This window comes from Numida meleagris, chromosome 3 (genome assembly GCF_002078875.1).
Source record: "Numida meleagris isolate 19003 breed g44 Domestic line chromosome 3, NumMel1.0, whole genome shotgun sequence".
Classification (NCBI taxonomy): Eukaryota; Metazoa; Chordata; class Aves; order Galliformes; family Numididae; genus Numida; species Numida meleagris.
The window spans coordinates 89,045,322-89,066,796 of NC_034411.1; the positions used below are offsets into that span (position 1 = coordinate 89,045,322).

General features: G+C 40.6%; 2 protein-coding genes across 5 annotated transcripts in view; one reads left to right on the forward strand and one right to left on the reverse strand.

The window, feature by feature from the left end:
• The window catches only part of MCPH1 (microcephalin 1), a 123,132-nt gene that overhangs the window by 14,821 nt on the left and 86,836 nt on the right, over positions 1 to 21,475 (reverse strand). The window lies entirely within an intron of this gene.
• Positions 18,989 to 21,475, forward strand: part of ANGPT2 (angiopoietin 2) — a 44,999-nt gene continuing 42,512 nt past the window's right edge. The window contains exon 1 of one of the 3 annotated variants that reach the window (XM_021391527.1): positions 18,989 to 19,428. In XM_021391527.1, the coding sequence (XP_021247202.1) occupies positions 19,150 to 19,428 (279 nt within the window). In that variant the 5' untranslated portion in view covers positions 18,989 to 19,149. The remainder of the gene's footprint in view (positions 19,429 to 21,475) is intronic. The other 2 variants (XM_021391526.1, XM_021391528.1) reach the window with 2 other exon arrangements.

Consider the following 21,475-nt stretch of genomic DNA (forward strand, 5'->3'; position numbering starts at 1 on the left):
GTTCAACAAGGAGAAATGTAGAGTCCTACATCTGGAGAGGAATAACTGCATGCATCAGTACACGTCAGGGGCTGACCTGCGGGAGAGGAGCTATGCAGAGAAGAATCCGGGTGTGCTGGAGGACGACAGGTTTACCATGAGCCAACAGTGTGCTCCTGTGGCCAAGAAGGCCAATGGTATCCCGCGGTGCATTAAAAAGAACATGGACAGAAGGTCGAGGGAGGTTATTCCCCCCTGCCTTAGTGAAGTATCTGGAGTATTATGACCAGGTCTGGGCTCCTCAGTTTAAGAAAGACAGAGATCTCCTAGAAAGAGTCCAGCAGAGGGCTACAAAGGTGATGAGGAGCCTGGAGCATCCCCCTTTTGAAGGGAGGCTGAGAGACCTGGGACTGTTCAGCCTGCAGAAGAGAAGACTGAGGAGGGATCTTATAAATGCTTACAAATATCCAAAGGGCAGATGTCAAGTGGATGGGGCCAGGCTCTTTTTAGTGGCGCCCAGTAACAGGATAAGAGGCAATGGGCACAAACTGGAACATAGGAAGTTCCATAAAAACAAGAAAAAAAACTTCTTTACTTTGAGGGTTACAGAACACTGGAACAGGCTGCCCAGGGAGGTTGTGGAAACTCCTTCTCTGGAGATATCCAAAATCTACCTGGACACTTTCCTGTGCAACCTACTGTAGGGAGCTGGATACACCTTTTCCAGAGCTCCTTTCCAACCCCTACGATTCTGTGATACCAGACCTATTATTATAAACAAACATGGCAATTAAAATTGAAAATCCCATACTAAACTTAAGCCAGTAGTTTTATCAATTATCACTTTATCACTAATGATTACTTCTACAGCTTGCTGTAAAGCTGAAATCGCATACGAGATGACAAGAAGGAGAAAAATCAGAGCATTCTGATTAAGCAAGCTCTATGTTTTTTCATAAATGAAATACATCATGGTTCTTATGCACATTAAAAGCTGAATATATTCACTCAGACACTCTAGTTGTGTCATTATACTCACAAAACATGCACATCAGAGTGACAGCTAAAAAGTCACAGAGCTTTGCACATAATCTAAAACTAAATCTGTATGTAATTTCCTTCCTTTTGTTAATTGAAGATTAAAACTAAATCAAGGGGAAGCCTTCTATGAGACTACTTCCAACAACAGATGACTCAACTAGCACCTGAGAATTTGTTGTACTTGTGTGTACTGAGGTTTTGAACTTCCTGTTTCAATAAAATACCAAACAAGTTGTGTTTCCTTTACAAATAGGCTATTACATCAAGCCCTGTTCCTATAATTTCAGTTTTTGTCTGCATTCCAACATTTTCTTTGGCAAATGTAGAAACATTCTAATTAAAGAGAAGAGAAAAACAAGCAACATTCACCATGGTAAGAATGAATGTTCAAGAGAACATTCTTACTGGTTACTTCTTTCATTCAGTTTAATTTGGCTTTTGAAGTACACTTACTTATGGCATGCAGTTGTGTGAGATGAAACCCAGGTAACAGGGTTTTCACTAACAGTGTGTTACCAAAGCTGTTAAAGGTAATAGTCAATTCCCCTAATGCCATGCAAACAGAAAACCATCTGTGTGAAGTGATTTAAAAGCATTTTTAGAACACTAGAAAACTTGAAATATGCCATTCTGTACGGCCAATCTCACATATCATCATAACTTGATAGATCTCTTAATATATACTTGGAATTTTCTTTTCAAAGAGAAATGATCCTGTGTTTATCTCAGCATGATCTATAAGATCAGAGCTATAAAAATCCTTTACAATGCTCTCCTTCCTCAATTATCAGTTTTTGCAAATTTTTATTTTACAGATCAAAGACCTCTTTCTTGATTTGCAGTTGCCACCAGAAAGACAACTTCCACAGAAAAGTTAAACAGCAGACCTGCAAACACAACATAATTGTCCGGCTAAGTACAATACAGCCTACAGAGTACAACATATGTGGTTTCTTTTCTAAATTTATTTAACCTCGGAACTGGAAGTGCTGACTCACCAAGACAGAAGTTCAAATTTTAAAAATGACATTATACCAGGAGATATATAATTAGACTAATTTCATTTTGGATAAGTAAGTTAACTGTTCCTAAAAGGTGTTCATGTGCACTCTATATCTTCATGAAGAGCACTGCTTCTTTTACTAATATCTAAGGTAAATTGCCAGGCAAATTGCCAGGCAATATGGTCAGAGCAACCATCACCTTGTAGGGTTGTGTGACAAACAAATCTGGAATGCTGTAGAAAGACCATGCCCTGTAAATGGTTGAACCCAGTAGAAGGTGATGAAGACTTCTGATAAGAGAATTAGCCCACACTACATCTTGAATATCTTCAAAGACAGCATGAAACTAGAAATAGTCCAGTTAATCCTGAAAAAAAGTCCTAAATTTGACAAATGATTCCATCAGCCTCCAGAAAAGGTGGAATGCTTCTCTTGCTTTGTCTTAATACAAGCCAATGGATCTCTTCCAGGTATCTCCTACATGAGTAAGCAGCATCTGGACCAATCCACATAGCAAAGAGGACACGGCAGAACTACACTGCTTTAAGAAAGCACATATTTTATTTTATAAGCTTATGCTGAGTCACACTGAAAACTCTGTGGAATGGGACAAACAGCACTTTAGTTTATGCTGTTCCCTTATTTTTTCTTCTAAACCACAGCTGACCCAGCCATATAATTTCAAATGACAAAATTTAGCACAAAACTTTTTTTAATCAACATACAGATGGTTGTTTACCTCCTTCACGTTGGACTAAACCCAAAATTCAAGACTACTCCTCAATAAAACCTTAAGTGCTTGACCTTGCTTTGTGTTGAAACTGCAGCTCTTTCAGGCACTTGAAAATTATCTCCCATCACACAGGAATGTCTGAGGCTAGGCAAAACTAGTTGGCAGACTTCTAAATTTTTTCAGTTTTAACATGCTTGCAAGGTACCTCTTAAACTGACTCTTAAATGTTTATTTCCTTTGATTACAGGAAGTTGGTGTTAACTAAAAATTTTACATGTTTCCCCTGGATTCTCCAAAACATATTACTTTAAAAGGTACTAATTAACAGATACTCTTAAAACAGTCAACAAAATTCAGCCCCTTTCAGACTACTCATAAAAATCCCCTCCCTCAGGCAGGCATACTCCCCTTAAATGTCTCTCTTTACAGTAGCTTTTAAAAATAGTCGTGCCATGCAGCAAAGCCTATTGAAGGTCAGCCTGGAATCAGTTCCACAGGTAGAAGTCCCTCGTGTCAACTATTGCCAAGTCTTCCACTCAAAATGAAGTTAATAATGCTTCAGGGCCACAAATAAATTTGGTAGGACGGAATATGGAAAAAGTATGACCTTCCAGACAGGTCAGAAAAAAAAGAATGGAAATATTCTTCCTTAGATCAAAAGGTTCTTGGGGCAGATGCTATCTTTTGTTTTGGATTTGTACAACGTGTTATGATGCAGAGTCCTGTTTTATGTCCAGTAGAAAATAAGGAAGAAATTCTACCTTTCTAATTGTGAGGCCCTTTTTTTGATTACAGCCTCTGAGAACTTCTTCAGGCAATTATTAAATAACAGCATTTTAAAAAATCATGAATTTAGATGATCTTTTAAACAGTTCTGATAAATAACTTCAATATACAAGACATAAATCATTGTAAGAAAAACATGACAGTAGAACTTCTTGTCTTTGGAAGGGCCTCCAAGGCCTACAACAGAATTTCATCAACATGTAATAAATCACTAAACAGTAAGAACAAAAACAGAAGTATGTCTATATATACATACATATACACATACCCCTAGTAAATCAAAAACAATGCAAAATAAATCTTCGGAGGATGGAATTTGGTTCTGTGACCATGAATAAATGTTATAACAGATATATTTTTTTTCATGTGGTTGAAGGAAAGGTACGAAAGCTGGGAATCAAAGGAGCCTATTGTGACTTGTATATCTTTGAAACTAAGACTAACAGGACAGAATTTGACATGGATTCATATAGTATTTTCTTCATATTTGCTGGGAATTATTTTAACCTCAATTTTTGGAGGACAGAACACAGCATTTAAGACCACACCTTAGATATGTTTATAAGAGTCTGAAAAGAGAAGCAGTAACAGCTAAGTTTTCTACTGCTGTCAGGAGATGATGGAGACTTTCTTTGCCACATTATTGCTGAATTTCTTTCAGAACAAAATACCTTTTCAGGTCTGTAGGCCATGATCCTCCACTGGAGAGACTATCACGTACTTCAGTGTCATAGGCTTTTGAACATAAGTGAAGTGGTAATACATCCTTTCACCTATGACTAAATTAAGAAACAGAGCAAGGAATTTGTTAAAAATAAGGGAACTTTAACTAAACTACTAGGATTCATTTTTGCTGGAACCACTGCAGGACATTTTGCTTTAAGTGAGTCGGATTTATAACTAATTTTACTGCCTGGATATAGTGTACTACCATTATGATAAACAAAAACCACCAAGAGCATCTCAGCAGCTGTCTCCACTAAAACTGCTAGATGAGAAATTTTCCTTTTCAAACACAAAGACAGCTATAAATAGTCCTCACAAAGTTCCACCATATTGTGGCTTCTTTAGCACTTCTATTTAGAACTACGATTAAATACATTACTGTCAGTACTATAAGAATGATTAAATGTATCTGTGTCGGATTATAGTGATAAGAGCACATAATTCAACACATTTTTCCTCTTACAAAACAATGTTACTAGCTATACACATTTAACTGCTCTACATAGAAGTACAGCTTTCTAATTTCACTGTTTAAGTAAATGGAAAGTATTTTGGACTGACAGCGTTTTGCTCATTACAGATAAACATTGCATGTAAGCCTGATTTGTTGTTATGCAATAAAACATACATAAACAATTTCCTTCTACCATAACAAGTGTGGGGATCAAGTGAGACAAAGAAGGATTTCTGCAGCTTTAGCTCTATAGCCCCAGTGGGGCTCCAATGGTTTAAACAACAGAAAAGTATTCATATGAAGGAGCCAAGAAGTTTTCTAGCATATACTCTCCTCAAAAACTTACTCTTTCACCTTGTTCCTATGAGAAAGATGGAACACTACTTCTTCTGTCACAGTCATCCACACATGCAATTTAACTTCTACTCATGAAATGCAGAGCATAAATAAACTCTTTACTGAAGGATAAAAGTATTTAGACAGCAGTGATTGAAAACAATCATATCCTAGGCATTAGGATAACATACATTACTATCAGTTTACCCTAGAAAATATATAAAAGCTGATTATTATTAGTATCAAGCATTATAGCAAAGTGTACGTGACCATCTGCCAGCAAGCTTGTAATGAATCATACAGGCAAACACAATCACAGTGTAACACCACCAGAAGAGAACAAACAGACAAAGGCACATAACCTTAACCAGGCTTCTGCTACCATGGAAAAAAGACCAAAATAAAACTTTTTTTTAAAGTAATAACAGAGCTTCTCCAATCTTGATTTTCTAGAGGTGTAAGGTCATTGATCAGAAAATAACATAAAGTAGAATGTGATCAATTACAACGAGCCAGAAGTCTATTAAAGCTGTATTGATAGAAACAAGATAAAACTCAGTTTCTCTCTAGCAGAGAATATTGCCTACAAAGAACACTGGGTTGAATTTTCTTCTTTCTAATACATAAGTTCCAGCTTCCTCGGCCCAGAATTTGCTCACTTTTCTGGTGCACTGTTATCACACTTATTTCTCATACAAGTTTATGGAAACACATCCTTGTGTTTCCTCTCCTTTAAGGATCACCTTGTCTCACTTGGAACAAGCAAGCAAAGAAAACCTGCAGTTTTCGTTTATGAAATGTAATCTATGTTTATATGCAGAGAAAATTCTGTGTTGGAATCAGCCATCCTGTCAACACTTAGGGCCTTTGTTAAGCAAAACTTTCACATTTACTCATTTTTCATTTCCACATTAGCTCAAATCAGTCAAACACAGAGAGGAAACCGGTGGCACATACTAACATTACAAGCAAAATAATCAGTGAAGAGTTTCTGTGACCAAAGTGCAGCAAGACATCAGGATTCTATTACTGAGATCTGCAAGTTCACAGTGCCATAAGCAAGGACTAGAACATGGTCAAAAGGAATTACAGGCACTGATTTTTATCATAGAAATTTAGGTATGTAGCCAAAACAGAGCTAGCTCTTTGTAGCACCTAGGTGGTATGTCACAAGCAAGTTGCTGCAGGACATGATCACGTGCTCAGATAGAAGTACAGCAGCCAGGAAAGCCACAGTGGTAGGTGGGCAGCTTTCCCAAAGTGGGTTCCTGAGCAATCATCAGATGCATAACAGGTTTCTGAAACTGCTTTATCCAAGCTGTTTTTTTTTTTCTGAATATGCTACATATGTCTTAAAAAACACTGCTTGGATAAAATTGGCCTTTTGACTCAGAATGTCTTTGTAAACTAACATTTAAAGGACACGGTCCACAAAAAACTATGATATGTCTTCTTCCTTCCAGTTTGAGCCAACTTCCCTGGTATGGAAGCAGGATGTACTTCAAGTTCTCATGTCTTCATTGGTAATAAAGGATAAAATTAGTGCCAGGCTCAACAATCTGTCTTTATTAAATAAAAATAGTAATTTGCATTCTCATCCTGAATATATGAAAGTTCTTTTCTTTCTTGTCTATAGCAGTGAAACAAATGTATGCAGAGACTATTCTCAGTTCCATGGATACAATGCAGGCAGATTAACAGCAACACAATATTAGACAGAGAAGCAGCATATGACTTGCAGAAAGTGGTGGCCTGATACAATGTTCCCTGAATTAGAATTTACAATGAGACCGTCGCAGGTGTAGTAACTCGTTTCATAATAAAAATATGATAAATGAAGGTAAATGCTTTTCAGGATTCCTACTGATTTTGAATTGAACTGCTTGGAAAAAGACTGCCTGGGCACTAGCTTGCACATTATAAAATTTCCACCGGCAGCCACTACTGAGAGTTTGACCGCCAAGTGTTATTCACATAAGCTTTCTTGTTAAACCAGCAACTTCACTGAAGGTAAGCATAGTTCATGTTGTGTTCCTGTAGGCAGGGCAACCAATTTCGGTTTAATCCGAAGTTTCAGAGGTACTCAATAGTGTTTGGATGGAGCTGTACTGAGAGGACTTGCTTCTCATTAGGTACAATAAATGCCAATAAAGAGGGGCTGATGTGCATTAGATATATGAATAGATACAAAGAAAAACACTTGAAGTTAGATATATAAAAAAATATTGTTGGCTTTTACATCACAAAAATGATCTAAGGAATGGAACACCTGCCCTGTGAGGACAGGCTGAGAGAGCTGGGGCTGTTCAGCCAGGAGAAGTCGGGTTCAGAGAGAGAAATATCTGAGAAGTATTGGGTCTAGGGAGACCAGATAGCAGCCTTTCAGTGTCTGAAGGGGGGCTATAAGAAAGAAGGGGGCAGACTCTTTAACAGGGTCTGTTGTGATAGGACAAGGGGAAATGGTTTCAAACTAAAAGAGGGCAGATTTAGACTGGATATAATAAAAGCTTTTTACAATAAGGGTGGTGAGGCACCAGAACAGGTTGCCCAGAGAAGTGGTGGAAGCCTCACCCCTGGAAACATTCAAGGTCAGGCTGGACAAGGCACTGAGCAACCTGATCTAGCTGTGGATGTGCCTGTTCACTGCAGGGGAGTTGGGCTAGATGGCCTTTAAGGGTCTCTTCCAACTCAAACAGCTCTATGATTCTAAGGTAAGAAAGTCTTCTCCCTTTATTTTTGATCCCAAATACCTTCATTTCTGCTTGTCTTCTATTCATTTCAATAGTTTCAATCCCCCAGCTGTAATATGGGTCAGTACTTACTATACCGTCTGCTACCTAATTTCCTGGAAACAGATGCCTCATTCTGACATGGAAGAGCCAGCAAAGATGTGAGATTTACTGAATGAACTATTAATGAATTCATGAATATTGAGAAATTGATGAGTGAATCAAGTGCCATTTACTATAAAGTCTGGTTCTCATTTGGATCAGCCATGAAAGCCAATATCTCAACTAGTGGTAGTGGTGACACTCCCTGGAAATAATTCCAGTTGTTTAACTAGTCCAGTGAGTGTTTGGTGAGATCCTTAAAAAAAATGTCACGCAAATGGCAAATGGTTGAGGATTCACACATTCTGGCTTACTTTTAAAATACACTTCTGTTTCAAATAAACATAGTTCCTGGCCACTATTCATGTCATTAACAGCTTTAAAAGCCTTGGGCCATCCTCTGTCTGCAGACACAGGGTATCTGCAAATTACAATAATGGAGACCAGACCTACATTCTGCCTACTTCAGCAGCTCCTGACCACAGTGCACACTACACACCTCAGAAAAACCTTCTGACTGATACTAGGAAGGCCTTCTAAATTAGAAGCCCGCAGTTTCCCCTTAAAGCATCACCTTTTTCTCAGCCCTCGGGCTCTCTGTTTATTGAAACCTCTGTCTCACAAGCATGTGCTATTTCTGTTTATTGGATGTACAACAAACTGAAATTGTACATCAGCAAACTCAGGTAAGATGTGGGTGAGTGCAGTTTTTCTCCATTGGACTGATGAGGCAAATGTCTGAATATGAGGGAGCCTGCTTCAAATAGAATAAAACAGAGGTTTTAAACATCAGAAAAGAATCTGTTTCAAGTTAGCTAAAAGGCATCAGCAGTCCGATCCTAACTTTATAGATTGTTATGTTGATAAGTTCTATGAAGTACATTTTTTACATTTTTTTCTGTAAACATTTAAAAAAGAACTTTTTGTAAAATTTGAAAACAGAAGTAGCAATAAAGCAATACGTAACTGAGAATAATTTGGTTGTAGATTTCTATTAGCCAAGCAGGTTCTGTTGTGGGCAAAAACGATCTATGAAACACAGTCTCACTCTCATAGTTTTGGTAAGGGGATTAACTATATTCTTTTAAATTTCACCACTACAATTAATAATATAAAATGCAATTGCTCCACTGTTGCAATGAAATTTAAAACCACTGTAATTTCCCATATTAAAACCCACTGCTGGCAATAGCGCAGTAACTGTGCTTATCAGTTTGCAGGCATTAATATTAACTTGTGGCTGATGGTTTTAATTGCACGACTCCCAGAAAATGCAAGAATTATTTCAAATATATTAATTACACTTTCGCCATCTGGAGAAGGATAATTTTTTTCTATAAGCACTTTTCACATGGAGGTCCAACATAAATATTTTTCTTTCTTTCAGCTAAGTGATGGGGTTTAGTGAGAAAAATTAGAGATGAAAAAGCTTATTAGGTCACCTAATTCTTATTGCTGCCAGCACAGGATTTTCCTTTACATATTTCAGTGTTTTGCCCATCTATATTAAATTACTCACACAACGGGGATTCCATTGCTTCTCACGAGAGGCCTTTCTACAGACTAATAGATCTTTGCCTCTGAAAATATTTGTTTGTACTCGGTATGAAATTAAAATAAAGCGTAAGCCATAACTCCTAACTTTTTCCCTGCCTACTGTAGTCCTGTCTGGAATAATGCACAGCTGGCTGAAAACTCCATCCTTTGCTAGCCATCCTTCATTGCCATCTGTGAGGCAGGGCTGCAAGGTGGTTCCAGAACAGGCACTGTTTAAACGTTGCAGCTGACGTTTACCAAAGGTATGATGCTCTTAACCTTGAAAAATGCAAAGGAATTATATTTTCAGGGTGAAAAATGCAGTTAGAATCATAGAAAAATTAAGGTTGGAAAGACCACTAAGATAATCTATTTCAGCTGTCAACCCATCAGCACCATGCCCACTAACCGTGTCCCTCAGCGTCACATCAACAAGTTTCTCGAACCCTCAGGGATGGTGACTCAACTGCCTCCCTGGGCAGCCTGTGCCAATTTAGACCTGGTTTTTAATCAGTTTGTAGTCCAAGTGAATCCACTGCTGAAAGAAGTGAGAATCAAAACAATACAGTTGGGATATAATAATCTGAAAATTGTAAGAAAACGTGGAGACAGTGGGGACACATCTCAAAACTGGAGCAACCATCACTTCTTCAATAAGTGAAAGTGGAAATTTTAGCGAAATACAAGAAATTGGGTGATTTAAAACTCACTTTTCATCATCATTCATAGAAAAATGGTTTCCAAAAGCCTCTTGTCTTTCTCACTCAGTCTGCAGCAATGAGGCTTTTATAACAAGCATGAGGCCAGCTCTTGAAATGCCTAGTGAACTGCATGTCATTCGTTCCAAGTAACCTCAGCTGCTTTCATCTGAGCTTGTTACCCAAGAGTTCCCTTATGATCAGAAGAGAGAAATCTCTCTGACTGCAAGGAAGCCTTGGGTGATCTGATGTTCATAGGGTGATCTGATGTTCATATTAAATCAAAGAATCCCACCTTGACATCTTCCTCAAGAACATAGTCTTCACTGATAGAAAAAGAAAATATTCTAAGCTGACAGATATAAGAGATATTCTAATTGTCATGTCGTCATCTAGTAAATATTTTAAATTTAATGTACACGTTTCTATTCTTAGAAACAATACTTGAGTAGGGAACAGGCAAAGGAAGGCAGAAATTAGAAGAACAACATCAGCTGATTATTAATTTGATGGATCACACCCAACTAAAGCTATTAATATTTAAGAAAAATGCTATTCACTGGCTATTGTTATTGATAACATCCCCCAGGCTACAGCTAAAGTAGTAACAACCACTAATGTTACCCTAAAGATGAAGGCTTGCTGGTTATTTAAAGTAGGATTTAATCATGGATTTGACTGAAGATACTGACTTAAGAATCAAGTGAGAAGATACAGCTACAAGCAAAACTTTTCCATGTTCATGTTTAACCTGAAGTTAGGAAGTGAAGATTGAACTAATTGACAATATTTGTAAATACATGTCAGAGTTTGGCTGTAGTTAGCCTGAGTGGGGACTCATGTTCAAACAACACAGACATCACCAGCGACTGCCGCTGGGTCTCGTTCACAGTTATCTCTAGTGGGACAAAATAAAGATTTCTCAGAGTTCTGAATTTTCCTTGTGTAGTGAAATTACTCAATAATAATTTGGATTTAGATAAAGAAAAAATGAAGTAAAACAACTTCCTAATTAGTTTATATTGCGATAAAGTAGAATATTCAAAGGCAATTTGATCTTCTGTACACACTCCACTGGAGATGGAAGATTATCTTTCCAACACATGATTTATTTGCAGAGATAAAGTGCAGACTGTTCCCCAGCCAGTGAGGTACGTCTGTTAATACCAGCAGGAGGAGTTTCACTAGGTGGCCATCAGGAGGCAAGCTGCCCAGTCTCAAAAGGGACTAACTCTCGGTATCGGTGTGCAGTAATATTTCTTCTCCCCCATCACAAGTTCTGATGCTTCAGTAACCAGGGCAAAAATAAAAAATAAATCAACAGCGTGCTTATAGTTCCTTCCTCTCCTTGTACAGCAGAGAGATGGATGATAAAAAGAACCCCCAATTTGAGCTGCAGAATCAGCAAGAGCCTAGACATTGCTTTTGAGAACTATTACTGGACTATGTTTATTAGCATTGAAAAAAGCAAAGAGTTACCTTTATGGAGTGCAAAAATACTTTTTGGTTCCTCTATCCTCTTTGCATTACATATCCACAAGACAGTTCAAGAAATACGAATACATGAAAATACGCTGCAAATATTTTTCTTGCACTCTCCATAAAAAGGTTAGCATACGTACTGTATTTTTTTCTTGAGGGAAACAGATGTCAGGAACTAGGTACCTTACTGTTGCCATAAATGTCCTCTTGTCTGTGAAAGCTTTGTTTATTCCTCTTACACAGTTTCTCACTTCCTTTTCATTCTCTCTTTGACATCAGTTTATCTTTGAATTCAGAATCTTAACTTGAACGTGCTCTCTGGAAGCATGACATGCTGTTAATATCAGTGGAGCATGCTGCTAGCAGAGGTGGGAACCTTCCACTAACCTGAAGGATTCGTTACAGGGGAAAGGTTTAAATCACAAGGACTGGGGGTATTTGGAAGGCCAGATTACCATCAGCAGCGTAGACACTTTTAGAGTGCATTCCTTTAAACAAACTGCATATACATTTTTCTTTGAGACGTCGGTAAGGCAGGTTTCTCATTTTCCAAAAGCCTTCTGGATTCTTTCAGAGCCTTTGCTCATCAGCATTATACAGCATTCACATAGCACAACAGAAGTGAAAGCCTTGCACAAGGATTCTAGCTTTAAATGATCCAAATACAAAAAAAAAAAAAAAATCAACTCAGTTTTCAAAGGAGCTTATAAACAATATCTGAGCAAAGAGGGTGAGAACACCTCTGTTCATCTTTTCACGTAAAATTTCGTAACAAAGAGCAAATATGCGTGGTGCTGCAGAAGTGGTTACAGATTTTAAAGGGCTCGTTAGAAGCAGTTTCTACACATTAGCATGCAAGTCATTTCATTCAGCTTCAAACGGATGGCAACCTGTTTAAACAAGTGCTGTATTACGCTTTCCCCAGTACAGGGGAGAGACGAGGCACAGCACTTAGAGCTGTCAGAGATATTCAGCAGTCCAACTGTGAGATCCTTAACATTAGCGGTAATTCCACGTTCATTTCGTGCTTGTGCTATTCGACTTCAAGATGTAATTACACTTGTTACCAGCTACAATTTGCTGTCATCACGTAACTCTGAAGAGAATGAACAAAGCCTTTGGGCACTCTAGCCAAACAATATAAAAATGTTCAGGAGGAAGGACGTATAGCAACTATTTGTCATAATCATGGGACTCACTTCCTACTCCTCTATGTGGGTGATTCATATTTAAAAGATTAAAATAACAGTCATTATTAAAAAATGCTCACAGTAAGAAAAACTACCATCTGTGCCATGAATAGGAACTTCCGTAACGCGTTGTGAAAATCTTCTTAGATATCCACAGAGGTTACAGTTGTGCAGATATCTGTATGTTCTACTTCAGATGTTTCTTGAAATTTGGGACGGATAAAGAAAATCAGTACAAAACTAATTAAAAAGGAAAAACTAAGAAGTGTTTTGCAGTTGAGAAAGTTTTGTAACATGGAAGCAATAAGGACAGGAATATGAAAAAAACCATACTTCCATGTTATTGTTGTTGCTCAAGAGGTGATACCGCGAAGTTCCAATCTCAATTAACATCAAATGTATTACAAGTATGGTGGCACCTACAGCATCCCAAGCACAGGCGTCCAGATGGGTGTAAATTTAAGGATACAATTTCTTTTAACGTTAATATGATCTTAGTCAAAAAGTTCTGAGCAGATGCTATATAACAAAGGCGGAATATCAGAGTAAATATTCAGGTGGAAAATACAGTCACATTGAATGTCAGATTATCTGAGAAAAGACGTTGTGAGTGTAACCAAGGCAGTCCAAGGAAGCTGCTCAAGTGAGTGCCTGCAAAGTAAGCAATGAAGCTGATTTGTTTTGTCGAAGAGATGCTGCATTTAGAGATTCCAAAAATGAAAACAAATTTGAGGCAAGTAAGTAGGTAAGTCCAATTGTGTGAAGTTGACAGTTGTCTAACAACTATTATGAAAATAATATTAAGTGTAATTTACTAAAAGAAGCAGAACTAATATAATAAGCTTCATAAGCAGCTGCATTTCAAATGTTGTTGAGGAGCCAGACAGAATACGTTACAAAATTCAATGCATTGATGATGAGGGTCAGCATAAGAATTTTAGAGACACTACTGAAAGCATAGCATCAAAAAATGGAGAGGACAAAATACTGAGGTAACAAAGGGATATCAAGATAACTTGCAGACTGTAGATTTAAAGAAAGGATGTTGCCAGTAGCAGCTGCAAAAGAGAATGTGTGGCTTGCATTCAAGCACTTCCAAGGGAAAAATCAGTCTACTTTTGGCCACTTTATGCTTCAACTAGTGATGTGTCATCTAGGAAAAATATTGTGTACTGCAGTGATGGATTGGATGTTACAAAGCAAGATGGGAACAAGCAGACTGAGTCACGGAGACAGGGTGACAATTGAACTTTTCAGTGGTGAGACTATTGACCTCTTGTGCCTTCGGTAAAAGTACAATGTGAGAATTAGCGAATGAATGACCTCCCTTTATAAGGAAGGGCACTCAGAGGAGATGTGAAGAAACACTGCAGGCAGAACACAGAGATGATTGTGAGTTCACAAGATGTTACAAGGGATGCTGAGTATGAATAGAAAGAAGCAGCAGCTGCAAAACTGAGTGGAATCCTGAGATTTTGTTAAAGATGTAATGAGGCAGCAGTGCAGAAGTTCTGATGGAATAGAAAGGAAAATAGGCAAGAGGCGGGGAGAGGAGGAAAGATCGGTAAGATAGGGCCATTAATTTTAGAAGTACTAAAGAACTGAATTATGGGTCTTGATGAAAGCAATTTGTTTTGGCTTCATGGAAAACATAATAATCTGGCACTTCTCTCTTTCAAAGAGTTTAAGATCTCAGAACAGATAAGATTTTTAGCAGACTAAAATTCTACTAGGGTTCAAGATCCTGTTCCCTGTTTTTTAAGTTACGAGTTCAAGAGTCTTGTCCTTGTTGACATTTGTTCCTGAGAAATATGTTAAAATACTCCCAGTGAAAGAAAATATTTTGAAGCCAGCAAATGGAACTACCATAAACTAACATTAAAGTACCAGGAACCAAAGGTGAGGATTTAATATTAAGTGTCAAAATGTGAGGAATGTAAAAAACAGGAATATATAAAATACTTTATTAATTTATTCCAAATTGCAGAAAATGTTTCATCACAGACCTGATTTCGCAGGTCCACTTTCACACACTATAGTTTTTGGTTTCATATGTAGATAGAACATCCCTATAAGAATTGCAGCACCAAAAAGTACTTGTTCTCGTTGTCGTGCCTTTACTTTGCCCATATTTTGTTACTATTTTTCCCTTGTTAAAACATGAAAATTGCTGAAATGAGAACTTGCTTATCGACTAAATCAACACTTCAGATGTTTTAGGTGGCAAAGTCTGCAGATATAGACTAAAGTAAACATTTTCTTATATTTCCTCAAAAAAATCTAATACTTCCTTTTCTTTCAGAGGTCTCACAAGATCTCTGCATTTGCCTGTCAAACAGAAGCTGCGCAGCTGTAAGTAAATGATAATTGGAAAGATAATGTTAGTGGTATCCAGGCATATCTCTCTCCAAGCAGCTTAGTCGTGTGCTGTATGGAATAAAACCAGGATTGGCTGAGTAAGGGAATTTGCAGTTTCCCAGGAAAGGAAATTGCCTAAAGCACATCTGGCGAAACGTTCTACATGTTTAGTTTTGACAAAATATACATTTCAGCTCTTCTTAGAAGGTGAGTTCTGTAGAGTGAGTATCATCTTTCTAAAAAGGGAAAGCTCTAATTTGTACTTTAAATATACTGAGCACTTATTTGCTATTTTATGTCAAATATTATATACACTAAGCTATAACGCAAGCAGGAAATCCCAGACTAAGCATCAGTATTTCATTTTGCAGGATAAATGTACGATGAATGCAAACACACTGCTCCATATCATCAGCACAGATAAAGATGAGAACAGTGAACACAAAAGTACTGAGAAGCAGCAACTGGTCCAAACTGTAACTTTTTACTGAATCTCATACTGGCATATATAAGATTCCATGCCAAATTATCTACATTCCTTCCTACTTCAGTGTGGCGAAGAATGAACCGTGACACCTTCTCGTAACTGGAAGGAGTCAGATCTCCGTCATTCAGCTTTTCTGGAACAAGCCCTGCCCTGCAGAAGACTTCTTGTTCTGCCTCTGAGGCTCAGTAAAAAGGCTGCATTCAGGCATCTTCCTTCCTCCTCCCCAGTTTTCAAGGACAAAAATGTATTTAACTGGCCTTACTTTTCACACCAGATCTCTAAATTTAGCCATTACTACTTTCTTTCCCCCTGAACTCTGCCTGGCTTCCATTCCCCAGGGAGACAGAGAAGACCACTTCCTCCTCCACAGCTGGGAAAGCTGCTCCCGAGGGGACAGAAAGGGTGAAGGATCACAAACAAACGCTCCAAAAGATGCCCCAAATGTAGCACTATCCCGTAGTGATGGGTTAAATGGATGTATATTTATCCCGTTGGCAAGGTGAACGATCACTTTCGTTCCTGGGTGGTGGGAAAGAACTCTTCATTAGAGTAATACGAGTCCATCAGATCCAGACGGGGAAATAGCAAAACTCTCCCTTGGTTATGCGTGCAAATTTCAGTTACTGCCACTGTAGCCAGGAAGTATCAAGGAAAGGTTCGGGAAACGTGACCAGGGTGAGCCCTGGGATGCCACTCAAGAGCTGGGTGAGAAGCGCAGAGAACTGCTGGTTCTTGCTCTGCTGGGGAGGGTTTGCCACCCGGCATTTGTTGGCTTTTGCATAAGGATACCTGCACTTTCTGTACCTTTTCCCAGAGCCGCAGACAGCTGCCACTGCAACTGGCCACTCATTCATTCATTCAAAACAACAACGGCAACAAAAAACAACAGTAAAAGGTGAAGTGATTTCTCCTCCCAGTATTCATACAACCACAGTTCTCCCTAGTGGAGGTCTGAGATACAGCAGCATGGCCAGGCAGCCTCCAAGCTCAGCTTTGTTCCCAGCTGCGGTGCTGTTCAGGGGCCTCCCAGGGTCACGTATTGGGTTTTCCTTAAGGAAAGCAGGCCCCACACCAAACCTTCAGAGCCTCTCCAGTCTCTCCTCAAAAATCCAGCAAACCTGAGCTGCAGGATCAGGCTGGTGATGTGACCTGCCAGTGTGACGTATGGGTGATAAGCTCAATAGCGATTCCAGAGCAGCTGATGTAATCAAGCCTCTCATGGAAATCAATTTCTCAGTATCCCTTCAATCTCATCTTTTACATATGTACAGTCCCTAGAGTGGAAGCCTAATAATTAAAAAGAAATCATGTAACAGACTATACTGGTCAGCCTAATATTTTCCTTTCCTATCTCATGAAGGGACTAAAAAACTCATGAAAATATAAGCAGAACAATTAAGACCATCTTCCAGTTCTCCTCATCAGTAAGACACTTTCAGGGCTACAGCATGCTGATCTTGAGCGCTGCTCCTGTGGGAGTCCCATATTCCTTAGGCTAGCTTTGAGAGGAACAGAAGACAGGGAATGGACAGTTTAAGGACAGTTATATACAAGCCAACAGGAAACTCTCTTTTAACTTCAAAAATAACGCATTCCAATTGAAGAAAATAATGAATTTGAATGTCTGGTTAGATACCTAGAAATTCTTCATAGAATCTACTGTATAAATCTAATCCATGTGGCATAATAGCAGGTTTCTCAATTACACTGCAACAGACTGCTATGCACATGGCATTAAACGTTCTTTCAAAACATTCAATATACTGCAAAATAGTACTGTGCAGAAAGGTACAAAAACTTCTGTAGCAATGCAGGTGGCTGTCGCATTAACTTACTTTGCAATCGCAACAGAAACTTGAATGGATGGCAAATACATCATTTTCATGCCAAACCCTACAGATATGTACAATTTGTAAAAAATATTCTTGACTGTATCCCAAACTCTGACCATCTTCCTCCACGTCCTCTGCCTGGAAGGATGAAAGGTGGCAGATGAGCACTGCACAGGTCACAGTCCTACCAGAACTCCAACCTTCCTGGAAGTCTCCAGAACTGATTTCTGTAGATTGCCCTTTGCAGAAGTAACAATGCATTACAAAAAGAAATTCCAACTGCTTTCAATAAGGTAAGCAAATACAGCTAGCCGTTATAACTGTTTTTGTCAACTCCTGAACACAACTTTCATGATAGAAAGAGTAAAACTACGTTAACGTGCTGTGTTAGACACAGCCAGTTGTGTAAGACGGTCTGTCCCAAGAGGCGGTGGTGAGGCACTCTGGGATCTTCCATCTATCACTGAAACTTTGGCATCTGATCCGTGCCAGTTGGACAAGCACGACATTCCCCTTATTTTAACCCTGAGAAACCTACAACTCCAACTGAGCAAAGCACTGGGGCAGTCTCTCTCCAGGAATCAGTGCCCTGTTGTGCTGGTTTCTAGAAGCCAGCAGCAGGGAAAGGAAACTTCTCTGACATTTCAGTGCAACCAGCTCTTTCCCAGGGGCTGGTGAGTTAGTGATCTGCTTTTGTGGGGTCATTTCTCATTCCAGAGATCATGGGAGTGCAAAGGAGGGCGAAGTTCCTTTTCACAACCCTTTTGTACAGCCAAGTGTCCATCTACTTTCTGAGATGTTCCCTCACCTTTCCCAGGTGTTTCCTACCTCGGAGGGCAGGAACCGCTCCTCGCCACGGGCAGTGCCTTGGTGTTGGTGGCTGTGTGAAGCTGGATTTGCAGCTCACTATCAGACACAGCCAATTCATATAGATAAAAAAAATTAAAAAGAAGGATGAGCTTGAAAACATTTAGCACCTGAAAGACATGCACAGAAACGATTACTCGGGTGAGAGATCCGCTAACATACAGAGTCTGCGTTGGGCTGAAAACTTTTAATTCACCCCCTCGTTTCCTGTGCGAGGACGTGCCCCTGCTTGCTGCCGCACGCTCCGGACAGTGCCTAACTCTGCAGTTACACCATGCCTTAAGCACCAGCTAAATCACATCTTTGTCCGGCAAGTTAATAAAAACAATCCCACAGGCTCCCTCCAGAAGCACAAACGGGCGCGGGGACCGTTTCCCATCACCGTGACCGCGCTGAGGAGCGCTCCCCGCTCGGAGCAGCTCCCGGTGTGCGGCGGCGGAGACGCCCGGGGCCGTCCGTGCCCTGGAAATTCCTCGGAGCCGCGGGGGTCCCGCTCCTCCCGGGGCTCTCTCCGCCGTCCCGCGCCCGCGCGTCCTCCCGGAGGCGAGGGACCCCCCCGCGGAGGGAGGGAGGGAGGGGCGGCCCCTCCGCATGTCTGCCTTCCCCTACCAACTTATCATATAAGGAACGGGGGGAGCCGAGCACCGGCGGCTGCTCGGGACGCGGCGGAGCGGGAGGAGGCGTTCTGCGGGAGGGAAGGCGGCGGAGCTCGGGCCGGCTCTCCCTGGGCACCGGGCGGGCCGCCCGCAGCGCATGGCCGCGGGGCGCTGAGCTCCAGGCTCCGGGCCGGGACCTCCGCGGGCAGGAAGATGCGGCTGAGCGTCTACTTCACGTGGGGCTGCAGCATCGTCCTCGCCGCGGGGTACAACGCCTTCGGGAAGGGCGCGGAGCCGGCGGGCAAGAAGCAGTACCAGGTCCAGCACGGGCCGTGCAGCTACACCTTCCTGCTGCCCGAGGCCGACAGCTGCCGGCCGCCCTACGTGCCCAACGCCGTGCAGCGCGACGCGCCGCTTGACTACGACGACTCCGTGCAGAGGCTGCAGCTGCTGGAGAACATCATGGAGAACAACACCCAGTGGCTCCTGAAGGTGGGATAACGTTTCTGTCCTACGAACCGGGCTTGCGGTATCTCCCTAGCTGTGTCGTGATGGGCTTTTTCCCTTCTAACATCTCTGATTTCACGAAACACGTGCTCTGTGCTAGGTTTCTGACCTGCTTTTCTATGCACAAGTTGTCTCGAGTCTGAGAAGTTAACTATACAGCTCAGCGAGGAACAGACCCCTGCAGAGTCTGTCCTTGCGCTGGAGTTGTGCAGGCTTTGCCGTTACGTTCGAGCCGCTTGGACAACCAGTATCTGCACGGGCAGGCAGCGAGCGCGTCTGAGCGCTCTGACACGAAAGCAGCAGCTCAGGGTGTATAATTACCCGCCACGGGCTGTTTTATCTCTGTTTAAACAGTAAAGAACGTGCCGTTATCTGAGGCATGATAAAAAAAATAAACTGAAACATGACCTCAGAAGCTGTAGGCAGAAAGGAGCGTAGGTAAGCCACACGGGTAACGTGTAGCTGCACAGGGGGAATGCCAGGCAGGCTCTGTGAGGTTAGCCCGCTGAAGGGATGGGATTTCAAGAAAGTTCACTGGCGGATATCCTTCACATCCTGTAGCATTTCCACTCAGACATACAAATATTCAAGGAAAAACACACTGGGCACAAGGTGCTTCGGATGCCACATGGCTTCCTTTAGTGCCACTCCATTGGAACTAAAGGATTTATTGCCCAAATGACAAAATTTGTAAAATTATACCTGAAACAGCTGAAAAACATTATGCCACATCAGTTCTTAATATGACTGGAGAATAAACCTGACCACTGTGCCACATTTTTACAGGAACTCGATTCTAGATGCGACACAGCTCAGTGTATCTCACTGCCACCTAGAAAAGAGTGGCACTACAGTTTAATTGCATCATAAATGTGTAATTCTGTGTTTATGCCCATCTGCCACGCGGTAAGCATGCCGAGAACTTAATCGAGCAGCTGACACAGTAACTGCAAATAATTGTCCAAATAATGCCATAAGGGTTTATTTCTTAAATAAGTGTTGCAAATGGAGAGAAGTCAGAATTCTCTGTAGTAAGCAGTCCCTTCTTCATTCTAAAGTCACATCATTATAACATAATTTTGCATTGGGGTTGCCTTATCCCATCAGTTACAGCATTGCAGAACTAACATGATAGAATCAAAGAAACCTGCTAGCAAGTGTGTGTGCTTGAGAAACAGAAGCCGCTTCCAAGCAGAAAGCATATTGCGTTCATCTACCTGAAAATAAGCACAAAAACTTTAATCCAAAATGCACACACTCAAACTGTGCATCTAAGTCTGGATATGGGCTCAGGATGCGTAAGCCCATAAATTTGGAAAAGCTCGCAATGTCAGTAGCCTTTTTTTTTTTCTTTTAATGTCACAGGCAAACTTACTTCTCTCCGCACACGGACTCACCTTTCTGCTTACTAATTTACAACACTCGCTATTGTAATGTTAGACCGACATTACCAGATGTGCAGTGCAGGATGAAAACTGCACAAAGTAACACAGCCTCATCTACCCAGCTGGTAAGCAGCTTCCCGGCATAAACAGCACAATCACACACAGCACTCCTCTGCTAAATGCCACTTAAGTAGGAAAACAGTATCATAAGTGACATCAGGTAAACAGAAAGCAGCGAGCGAATTCCAGCATCCTTATTTAGTAAAAACTGGGCTTTTCCTGTCACCCTCTGGGAGGTCAGCTACAAGAGGAATAGGATAAGTGCCTCCAACCATTTCTTTGGGGGATCAAAAGGCAGATTCTGTTTTACAAGGCAGAGAAGTGTTTCTTTAATTTGAACGCAGATTTCTAAGGAAGATGCTGTAGAATAGCCTGATTTTTTTTTCTCTAGCTGTTCCACAGCTAAACATCCTGTAAAACCAGCACTGTTTGCCTTTTTCACTATTTTAACACCTGCTCTCCATGTCATCTGTTTTGTTCACAAAGAGACTCCAACAAAAGTTGCCTTTCCTCAGATTTGCTTTGCTGGTGACACCTGGTCTGCCGAGTGAAGATGAAAAGCAAACAATAACCTTTAAAGTTGCTTA